Source organism: Astyanax mexicanus, chromosome 23 (genome assembly GCF_023375975.1).
Source record: "Astyanax mexicanus isolate ESR-SI-001 chromosome 23, AstMex3_surface, whole genome shotgun sequence".
Lineage (NCBI taxonomy): Eukaryota > Metazoa > Chordata > Actinopteri > Characiformes > Acestrorhamphidae > Astyanax > Astyanax mexicanus.
The window spans coordinates 23,705,078-23,717,182 of NC_064430.1; the positions used below are offsets into that span (position 1 = coordinate 23,705,078).

General features: G+C 37.6%; 1 protein-coding gene across 1 annotated transcript; it reads left to right on the forward strand.

Moving 5' to 3' along the window:
- The first annotated feature begins 57 nt into the window (after window positions 1-57).
- Window positions 58-11,734, forward strand: sgsh (N-sulfoglucosamine sulfohydrolase (sulfamidase)). Its single transcript, XM_022665360.2, has 7 exons — window positions 58-395; window positions 1,614-1,774; window positions 2,295-2,400; window positions 3,078-3,409; window positions 4,747-4,828; window positions 5,470-5,673; window positions 9,980-11,734. The coding sequence occupies exons 1-7, from the start codon at window positions 308-310 to the stop codon at window positions 10,537-10,539; spliced, it is 1,533 nt and encodes a 510-aa protein (XP_022521081.1). The 5' UTR covers window positions 58-307; the 3' UTR covers window positions 10,540-11,734.
- The last annotated feature ends 371 nt before the right edge of the window (window positions 11,735-12,105 follow it).

Here is a 12,105-nt window from a genome sequence, read left to right on the forward strand (position 1 = left end):
ATCTGTACTTTATTGTACAGAAAATGATTCTAGTTTAAAATATTAAATATTAAATGTAAAATATTAACTAGTGCGTGGTTTTAGATTATACGTCATTTTATTATTATCCCTTGTGTCCTACAAAAGGAGCTGGGTACGATTTGGGATTCAGCCGAACAGAAAGAAAGTTTTAGTGTGTTTATATCGTGTTTAGCTTCTATTTATGGACGTTTTACAGCGATGTAGAAGGAACAAAAGAAGATCCTCGAGGAGAAACAATGACAGGAGACTTTTAAAAGGATAAGAAATGCTGTAGTAAAGGATTAAAATGCTGTGTTTAGATATTATAGCTTTCTTGTTCCTGCTGTGCTGCTGTGGAGTTCAGGCTAACAGACGAAATGTGCTTCTTATCATTGGTAAATTATTCATATTCTTTACAGTTTATATTTGATATTACATTATAAATTATTTTTCTAATTTAAAGAGTAGCTAGAAAGTGCGGTTCTTGTAGAAGGTTAAGTGTGGTTGCAGTTCCTCAGTGTTGCTGTGCTGTAGGTTAGGTGTTGGTTTGTAAGGTGTTGTTGGGTGGTTTACAGGGTGTTGCTGGTTAATTTTAATGTGGAATGCAGGTACGTTTTGGCTATTAGAACTGTGTCCAGAAACGTTTAGCTAAATGTGGAAGTACAAAAACGTTTGGAAAAATGGTGGAATAAACAAACACTTAAGATTTGGGTCCAAAACATTTGGCAAAATGTTAGAATTTAAATGCATTTGGCTAAGAGAGCTGTGACCACAAGCTTTTGGCTAAAATGTTGGAGTTCAAACACATTTGGTTAAATGTTTGGATGCAAAATATACATGGCTTTTGGTTAAATGTTGAAAAACATTTGGATAAATGGTGAAATGCAATGCTTTGTGCAGAGGCTTTGGCTAAATAAAGGTATTTGGCTTGGTATGTGTCCAAAAACATTTGGTTAAATGTAAGAATATAAATACTTTTGGCAAATAGAAATGTCTCCAGAAACATTTGCCTAGATGTTGAAGTATAAAAACGTTTGAAAAATGGTGGCATACAAATACATTTGGCTAAAGGAACTGTTTCCACAGAATTTTTATCATGACTAGAGGCCAAAAAAGGTGGCCTAAATGGTGAAATATAGAAACACATTTTGGCTAGTAGAGCTGAGTTCAAAAACGTTTGGCTAAATGCTAAAATGCAAATACATTTGGCTAAAAGAGCTGTGTCCAGAAACAAAGCTAAACATTCTGGTAAATTTAAATATAATTGGAGAGAAACTTTTCTTTGTAGTGTTGGTGAGAGGAGAACCAGAGGTCACCATCTTTATAACTCAAATATAGCAGTTTTATTTAGTACTCAAACCTACTTTACTTTAGTACTAATAAACTTGCTGGTGTCTTATAGCTTTATGTAATCTTTATTTTTTTATGTAGCATAATTTGGCCTCACAATACATATTTCTGCATGTATCCCTTAATGTTTATCCCTTAATGTTTTGGGGCAAAACTAAAGAAAAATATGTAAAATAATAAATATAATAAATTATCACCAATGTGCAGCTAATGATAAAATGATAAAATCTTGCAGTAACTCTGTGAATGTTTTTTGTGTGCAGCTGATGATGCCGGTTTTGAGACGGAGGTCTATAATAACTCTGTGGTTCGAACTCCACACCTGAAAGCTCTGTCTGAGCGCAGCGTCATCTTTAAAAACGCTTTCAGCTCCGTCAGCAGCTGCTCCCCCAGCCGCTCCACCATCCTCACCGGCCTGCCACAGGTACCGATCACAAACACCTGGATCTTCTGTTTCATAATACTGTATTTTTCAGACTATATGGCGCACTTAAAAATACCAAAAGCTTCCCAAAAATTTGATCCGTCAGGTGTTAAGGAGCAGTGAAGCCACTTTGCTGAAGTACAGTGTTATACGGGAGTTTCATTAAAGTTTCTCCAGCACTAAGGCTGAAGCAGCGTTAGCATTAGCTGCAAACTATGCTAAGCGCTAGCTCTTTGGCCGTTCAGTGGTGAGGTATTATCGACCTGTAATCTACGTGTTTACCATGTTAAAACAAGTTACGTGGGAAAAGCTGCTAGCTGCAGGCTTACTGAAACACTCTGGGTACCTCAGTTGTAGCTTAGTTTTACTTAACTTAGAATGAAAACATGGCGACACCCATATTCCTTACTAGTGTTGCATAATGCGCCTTATGAGCCGGTGCACCTTATAGTGCAAAAAATCTAGTGAATTAATTTAGGATAGAGAGTGAATGTTTTTCCTTTTTTGATGTGATCTACAGCACCAGAATGGCATGTACGGCCTTCATCAGGGCGTGCACCACTTTAACTCATTTGATGAAGTCCGCAGTCTTCCTCTGCTGCTGAAGCAGGCCAACATCCGCACCGGTAAGACATATATCAACGGCTGAAATGGCTGAAATGCAGATGAAAAAGGCATTGTGAAAGGACCAGTGAGTTTTTTGGCTTTTCTCTGTCACATGACATCATCACGTTCAGTAGCTCCTCCATTTCCACTCACTGTTGTGTTTACGCACCCAAAGTGTAGTTACGGTGCGCGGCAGTGGACAAATAGCTATTTTATTAAACTCGAGGAGACGAAACTCAGAGATGTGCGTCCGGACGGGACTAAAATTACCGGAGAAGCACGGAGTTCAGAGAAAAACAGTAGATAATTCAGCCTGTAATTTTCTCAGAGGACGTCTGAGAAAAACACGTACATGATCATTCTGGACGGGAATAAAATCCCAGAGGATAAAAAATTACCCCAAAACCCACTGAGAAACTAATCCCTAAGATTAGTTTTACATTTGTTCTAAAGAAAAGTCATAACAGCAAAGTCTTTAGCAGATTGTTTAGCACAATGTGTTTTTTTTTTTTTTAAACTGCAGAGGTTTTTAATAGATCTGCTCTTATACTGGATCCTTTTATTCTCATAACCTGAACACGTCCCAAATACTTTAATAAAAACTGTATAAAAGGTTTTTAATAAGAATATGGCTCATGTATCTCATGGTATGAACCACGGCATTGTGAGATAAATCTGCTGTTTCCTGCTGTTTCAGGGATCATTGGGAAGAAGCACGTTGGTCCAGAACCCGTTTACCCTTTCGACTTCGCATACACCGAGGAGAACAGCTCGGTCCTGCAGGTCGGACGCAACATCACCCGGATTAAACTCCTCGTCCGGAAGTTCCTGAAAGGACAGAAGGAGGCGGAGGCGGCTGGAGGAGAGGCACCGCCGTTCTTCCTCTACGTGGCTTTTCATGATCCGCACCGCTGTGGCCACTCCCAGCCCCAATACGGATCTTTCTGTGAGAAATTCGGGAACGGCGAGAGCGGAATGGGGAGAATTCCAGACTGGAAGCCGCAGTACTACACGCCGGACCAGGTGAAGGTACGCTGATCCAGGATGTAAATGTGAGAAAGTAAAATGAAATGTATTTTTCGTTAATCTAAACAGATTTCTCTTCTGAAAACAGTTTATTTTGAGTAAAGCGCTTCTGTTTATTTACAGTAAGATTAAATATTCAGATTTTTTTTTGTCTAAGGGTGAGTTTTCAGTAAAGTTTCTCCAGCACTAAGGCTGGGTGCAGCAGCATTAGCATTAGCATTAACCGCTAACCATAGCGCTACTGCTAGAAAATGCACTAAGATAAGATAAGATAAGATAAGATAAGATAAGATAAGATAAGATAAGATAAGATAAGATAAGATAAGATAAGATAAGATAAGATAAGATAAGATAAGATAAGATAAGATAATGTTACAGCAGCACAGGAGAAAAGACAGAGAAACTGGTCAGGAAAATATATAAAAAAATAATAAAACTATATATACAAAAGATTTACAGGAAATATATAAAAATACTGAAAAATATAATAAATATATAATAAATCTATACATCTAGTGCAGCTAAGATAAGATAAGGTCAGAGGAGATATGATTATGGCAGGGTGTGACCAGTATTCTTGCACAAAGAGTAACAGTGAATAATTAACAAATAAATAGTAGATATACTATTAAAAAAAACTATTAAATTATTAAATATTATCTGTTCTATGTTTGTGTTTCTTTACACAGGTAAAATTTTAAACACGTAAATAGTAAAGTAAGTAAATAATTAGTTTATAAATAATAATATATAGATTTTTTGAGTGTAAGAATTGGGCTCTTAGGTATATTGATATGATCCAATCTGCCTCCCTTTTTTTAAAACAAGTTTGGACACCCCTGCTCTAGAACTATTATTATATATTATTATAACTATTATCATTGTTATTACAGACAGGATTTGTAATATTAATGATATGATAAACATTAGCTTACCTTTACTGTTTCACTGTTGGGAGTCAGACTGTGTTGTTTTGCTTCTTTAGCTGAAATGGAAAGTGGTTCTGCACACATGAAGCATCTGTGGGTTTTATAACCTAGTTTCAGAAGTGTTTACGGGGGTGTAACACTCGTGCTGTAAATCATATAGTAGGGTACGAGGCAGCAGAGATTATATTATTTAAGCTTGTTGCCGTCAGGTCATATGGATCAGTGTTGTTAACAGATAATAATTAATCTAAAGAAGATCTTCTGGCTGCCTTGTTAAGATTATTATGTGTGAAATCACCTCATTTTGAATTTTATTCTCCTGTTTTATTCCTTACAGTGCTGTCAGATATTGCAGCGTATTGTTTTTGCAGTATTGGTCTGTTATATACAGATATTTAAATGTTCTCTCAGGTCCCGTACTTCGTCCCAGACACCCCAACATCCAGAGCAGATATAGCAGCCCAGTACACCACGCTCAGCAGACTGGACCAAGGTGAGGAGCACGCATATATATATATATTAATTTTATTAAAAATCCCAACCCACCCTCCAACCCCTTTGTAGGACCAATTAAACCTAGTATCTGTATTCATTTTGTACATAATAAAGATATACTCACATAAGCAAAAATTAATAATATAAGGCAAAAAAGCAGGGACAGAATGCAAAAAGTGAAAACAAAGAAAAAGAGAGAAAAAAGACAAAATATATTAAAAAAGAGACTAGACAAAAATAATTAATGAATAAGCAAATAAGTTTTTGTTTTAAAGTAAATAGAAAAAAAAGAGAGAATATAGATAGAGAAAGAGAAGGGATAAAAATAAGTACCATATCTCTCTCTTTTTCTCTCTCTCTCTCTCTCTCTCTCTCTGTAGTAGAGGTGGTATATCTATAGTATGGTTACAGGTATATAAAGTGTGTGTGTGTAGAAGTAGAGGTGGTATATGTACAGGATGTTTATAGGTGTATAATGGGTGTGTTAGTGGTGTGTGTGGATGATCTGTGTGTTTGTTTTCTTTTTACTTCTACTTTAGAACTGTACTGTCTTTTAATACTGAAATTTTAAAGTAGAATAATTACTTCTAAGTCTTTAATATATTTTATTTAATGTGTTTTATATCCTCTGTGCTGCAGGTATTGGTCTGGTGCTGCAGGAGTTGAGGGACGCTGGGTTTGAGAATGAAACTCTGGTGATTTACAGCTCTGATAACGGAATCCCGTTTCCTAACGGACGCACCAACCTGTACGGATCCGGAGTGTCTGAACCCATGCTGGTGTCTTCACCTGAACACCGGCAGCGCTGGGGCCAGAGCAGCCACGCCTACGTCAGCCTGCTGGGTGAGACACATTTATGTATGATTTTCATTTTCCAGCTTGACTTGTGGCGCAGTTACAGTTCTGTAAAAAAATAAGAAAGCGCTTCTTTTATTTTTACCAAATTGAAAACCACTGGAATATAATCAAGAGGAAGATGGATGATCACAAGCCATCAAACCAAACTGAACTGCTTGAATTTTTGCACCAGGAGTAAAGCAGCATAAAGTTATCCAAAAGCAGTGTGTAAGACTGGTGGAGGAGAACATGATGCCAAGATGCATAAAAAACTGTGATTAAAAAATATCAGGGTTGTACCACCATATATTGATTTTTGTTCTGAACTCTTCTGAACTCTGAATATGAACTTGTTTTCTTTGCATTATTTGAGGTCTGAAAGCTCTGCATCTTTTTTCTTATTTCAGACATTTTCTGCAAATAATACACAATATTTTTATTTGGAATTTGGGAGAAATGTTGTCTGTAGTTTATATAATAAAACAACAATGTTCATTTTACTCAAACATAAACCTATAAATAGCAAAATCAGAGAAACTGATTCAGAAACTGAAGTGCTCTCTTCATTTTTTACAGAGCTGTATGTTTTGTGGCACATGACCACAAGGTGGTGCCACTTGCTCTTTAGTTTGGGTTGCAGTATTTCTGCTGGAATTCTAAAGATTTGCAGATGTAGTTAGTTTACTGAAGCACATGTGCATTGTTTATCGCCGACAGTGTTGGGAAGGTTACTTTTAAAATGTAATCCCTTACAGATTACTGATTACATCACTCAAAATGTAATTTGTAACGTAATCAGTTACATTACTTCAAGTGAGTAACGTAATCTGATTACTTTGGATTACTTACAATATTGTCATTTTTTTAAGCCTGAATGAATGTAGCAACCACATATTGCATATTATCCTTTTATTTTTCTTTCCAGTTAACAAATAGATAAACAAATAAAACAGCCTTTTCAATCACTCTATAAAAATACTTATGAAACCATTTCATCAAACAATTTTATGAAACACTTCTATAAATTGATGATAAAACAATTTAAAACCAAACAATGTAACAACAACTGTAAGCTATCTACTTGCAGGTTTGCCACCAGTGTTAATTTTGACAACAAATTTTGATTTAGTCTTAGTCATAGTTTTGTGACGAAAATAGCATTTAGTTTTAGTCACAATTCAGTAATTTAGTCGACTTAGTTTTAGTCAACTTAATGTCATAAGAATATAGTCTACTAAAATTACAGTAAATTTAGTCGACTAAAATGTAAAGAGTGTAAATGTAAATGCTTTTTTCATCAGTTCCCTTGAATTATTAACTCTACACGTATACGAAATGAAACGTTTAATAACCAATTGAGTAATATTGTTAATGTTTGAATGTGAAATATATTTATATATGATTTAATGTATATTATTATTATTATTATTATTATTATTATTATTATAGGTGTGTGACTATATATTTTACATTTAAAATTTTGCTCTAGAAATCAGGTCATAAAACAACTGAATAGTTAAATTATAGTTTAAACAGAGCTGTAGATGCAAAAACAGCTTTTAAAGGATCTAGTTTTATCTCCAGCAGTAACCCAGCACACCTACTGGAGCTACAGTCTATAAATGAGATCAAAAACACACCTTCACACACTGTCCTGTAGAGATGCTCTCAGGATGTACTGAGAGACTTCATGAGTTAAAGTGAGAAACTTATGAGAAAGTGCTGTAAGGAACTTTACACAGACTTTTGGGTTCATAGATTCACTTATTTTATTGTTCTATTTTCGTTATATTATTGAGTTTCTTTCTGACCTGTTCCTGCTTTAACACTAGCTATATCTTTCCCACTGTGAGACTAAACAGATGATCTGATCTTAATGAGTGAGTTCTGTATCAGTTCTGTGTTTTAGTGCACTGCCGAGTTAAACACATCAGCTCATGAAATAACATCAGTATTAAAACGCGGATCTCTGCATGGAGATCTGTGGGACTCTGGTCTGCAGAAGCTGAAAGATTAGTGGTGTTTTTACCGGAGATGGAGTCGCTCCACACGGTTTACACGTTATCTTGTTTTTTGCGACGTCAAAGGAGAAATATATCGCCTCTCCCCTCTCTCTCTCTCTCCTTGCTGAACACTGTCGAGTTAACTTCCAGTCGAGCTCCGTAAGTATCGACAGGTTAATTCCCGGGTTTGTAACTGAGCGCGCGGCGCTACTGCAGGAAAAACAGGTACTGATTGGATGAGTACCCCGCTTGTCCCGCCTCTCCACCTTCGCTAAAGTAGCAGTGATTGGATCTCTTCCTAACTGGTCACTACCTTTCACAGAACTAAATCAGTTCTGATTGGATTTCGTCCCTGCCAAACATTTTCGTCTCGTTTTTATTCGTTGACCAAAATGTCAGTTAATTTCGTCTCGTCGTGTGTGCGGAGCCGCTGTCTGCCCCTCCTCCCTGTGTGTGTGTGTGTGTGTGCAGCGAGATGGGAGAAGGGGCAGACAGTTCCCTGTCATATCAGAGCGATTCACCGCAAAATGTTATTTGCGTTTTGTCAGTGTTGGAAGAGCAAAAAAATAGGAAAGTACCGCAATGTAATCCTTTTATTTTAGCAGAGTAACTGTAATCTGATTACCACTTACTGAAGCAGTAACTGTAACGGATTACAGTTACTTATAATTTGTAATCTGATTACGTAACGCCGTTACATGTAATCCGTTACTTCCCAACACTGATCGCCGAGCGGAGTCTCGCTCATAACAGCAAAAAAAAACACTGTTTAATACTCTGTTCCCTCACTGACAGACACTGTCCTCTTCACAATATAAGTTCTGACCGAGTTCATTACAAAAACACTCAATCAGTCAAGACCTTCTACTGCTGAATTAAATTAGGACCAACCCAAGTGTGCGAATAAGCAAACAGCTGTCATTAATGAAATGCAGATCCCCTCCGCTCACAGTGCTCAGATTCAATTCTGCTTAAAAGAACAAATCTTTTATGATAGAATTGTTTTATAGTAAAGGACAGAGTTAGTAAAAGGGCTTTAAAAAAACTAAAGGGAAAACAATGGGAAAGAGGTTTGCTAGAGATATTGAAGCCATCGCGTAACCTAAAATCCTACATCTGACGAATCAAGAATCTCCTCAGATTGGTGACCCAGAGATACGAGACTCAAGATACAAGACACACAAACTTGGACTTGCACCCCAAAGATTCAAGCCTCAACTTTGGCTCGCAACACAGAGACTTAAAACTAAAGAAGACTAATTTACTGTGAACTCACAAATCCAGAGATTTAAGACTTGACTTGGACTCGCACGCCAAAGACTCAAGACTCAACTTTGATTTGCAACACAGAGACTTAAGTACTAAAGAAGATTCATAACCTACCGAGGACTAAAAAATCCAGAGACTTAAGACTTGACTTAGACTAGAAACCCAAAGACTCAAGACGCAATTTTGATTCGCAACACCGAGACTTAAGTACTAAAGAAGATTCATAACTTACCAAGGACTTACAAATCCAGAGACTCAAGACGCTACTTGGATTCGCACCATAGAGACTCAAGACTCAGCTTGGGCTCACACCCCAAGGACACAAGACTTAACTTAAAGTCTCATAAACAGAGACTTAAGAACCATGGAAGATGTATAATTTACTTTGGACTCTCAAGTCCAAAGATTCAAGACTAAACTTGGACTCGCATCCCAAAGACCCAAGACTCAACTTTAACTCACAACACAGACTTAAGAACTGTAGAAGATTCATAACTTACCATGCACTCACAGATCCAGAGACTCAAGACTCGACTTCGACCCCAAAGACTTATGACTTAAGTTTGACTCACAACACAGAGACTTAAATACTCATAAATTACCGTGGACTCTCAAGTCCAGAAACTTAAGACTCAAATTTGACTCGCAACAAAGAAACTTAACAACTGTAGAAGATTCATAACTTACCGAGGACTTACAAATCCAGAGACTCAAGACTCAGTTTTGAATCACAACACAGAGACTTAAAACCAAAGAAGACTTTAAATTTACTGTGAACTCACAAATCCAGAGATTCAAGACTCAACTTGGACTCGCACCCACAGGCTCAAGTCTCAGCTTGGACTCACATCCCAAAGACCCAAGACTAAACGTTGACTCGTAACACAGAGACTTTACTTGGACTTATTCTCTAGAGACTCAACTGGTCTACGTTAGATAGACTTGTGCAGAGTTATAGATGCAGAAGATTGATCTTTTTTTTTTTTTTTTTACAGTAAATTATGATGATTTTTCATCGTTTCTTGTCTTTTTCCTACCAGATCTCACTCCTACTATCCTGGACTGGTTCTCTGTGCCGTACCCCTCGTACAGTCTGAGCCGGCGGTCCCCGGTGCAGCTCACCGGACGCTCCCTCCTCCCCGCCCTGTCCTCAGAGCCGTCCTGGGACACGGCCTTCTCCAGCCAGAGCCTCCACGAGGTCACCATGTACTACCCCATGCGCTCGGTGCACCAGGGCCGCTACCGACTGCTGCACAACCTGCACTACCGCATGCCCTTCCCCATCGACCAGGACCTCTACGTCTCGCCCACCTTCCAGGACCTGCTGAACCGCACCCACGCAGGACAGCCCACCGGCTGGTTCAAGACTCTTAAAGAGTATTACTACAGGGAGCGCTGGGAGCTGTTCGATACTCACTCAGACCCCAGTGAGGTGAAGAACCTGGCAGGAGATCCAGCTTATGGTGGAGTTCTGGAGGGGCTGAGGGAGCAGCTGCTGAAGTGGCAGTGGCTGACTGAGGACCCGTGGGTTTGTGAGCCAGACGCTGTGCTGGAAGCTAAACTGGAGCCTCAGTGCCGACCACTGTATAATGATCTTTAAAGGAAAATAATCTGGGGTTTGTGCGGGATTTTATGGGGGGTTTTATCCTCTGTGATTTTATTGCCGTCCAGAACGATCATGTATGTGTTTTTCTTAGACGTCCTCTGAGAAAATTACAGACTGAATTATCTACTGTTACTCTCTGTGTAGATTAAAATCCAACGCTGGTCTGACTTTCAAAAAAAAATTTGTTTTTTATTTGAACGCTTCACCCAGCTTCACCATTAGAAAGGAAACATGGCGACACCCTTACAGTCAATACCACCATTAAATACCAAATACTAATAATCTGTATACAGTAAGAATTCCAGGTCCTGTATACAGCATTTTGATCCAATGCTCAGTTTTTGTATAAACTTTGCTAAAATCAGATTTTTTTCCCCCATTAAGAATGAAGGGGGTACAAAATTTCACGCCCATCTACTGTACATCTATATAAAATTATAAACAAATTGGCCAAATCTAAAGTTAACATCACCACCAATAAATACCTTAAGAGTCTGTATTCAGTATAAGGCTGTAAGAAAATATACTGATATATCAAAGTGTCGCAATATTTAGTTTTTCAATTTTGTATCGATTTTCAGAAATACAGTATTTATATATTATCATTAGCTCAGATGTAAAGATTGGTGTCAGAAGTGGTTCATTTTGGGTTGTGATTAAACTGTGACCACCAGATAGCAGTGTTGTATTCTGGCGCTAGATCCATCCACTGTTCTGACTGGATAAAAAAAGTAAACTTTTCTGTTATTCAGATTTTATAATTGTGTTATTTATGCTATAGCAATTTGCAGTATATTGTGCTGTTTACAGTATTGCAATACAGCTGTGGAAAAAGTGAAATTCTGAATTTCAGACCTCAAATAATGCAAAGAAAACAAGTTTATATTCGTAAAGTTTTAAGAGTTCAGAAATCAATATTTGGTGGAATAACCCTGGTGGTTTTTAATCACAGTTTTCATGTATCTTGGCATCATGTTCTCCTCCACCAGTCTTAAACACTGCTCTTTGATAACTTTATGCTGCTTTACTCCTGGTGCAAAAATTTAAGCAGTTCAGTTTGGTGGTTTGATGGCTTGTGATCATACATCTTCCTCTTGAATTCTTTTTGACTACTTTTTCATAGTTTTTTTGTACATTCCTATTGCTGAGACCATTTTAGTGGTCAAACAATAAATACAAATACAATTAATACAGTTACAGTGTTTTATTTCCTGTGTTTTTCCTCAGTCTATGGTGATCATCTTGAACATGCAGACCAGGCTTTCCCCAGGCTGCTCTACACCCAGTTATGACCAGTGACACTTCTGAATCGAAGCAAATCACATTAAGCCCCATTTTCAGCTCGTATTGCATGACTCATTACTCCTTTTCTTGCTTTTTGATATTGTTTATTTCCTGGAAGTGTTGGGAACGTGAGAAAATAACGTACATAATAGAATCAGAGTGGAACCCTCTTGAATCTGCAGCGCTGAAACTCTGCTCAAATTATTTAAAATATCTTTATATATCTCAAGGCAGCCCCCCAAAAGCCTATTCAGTGTTTTGAATCATATTTGTGTA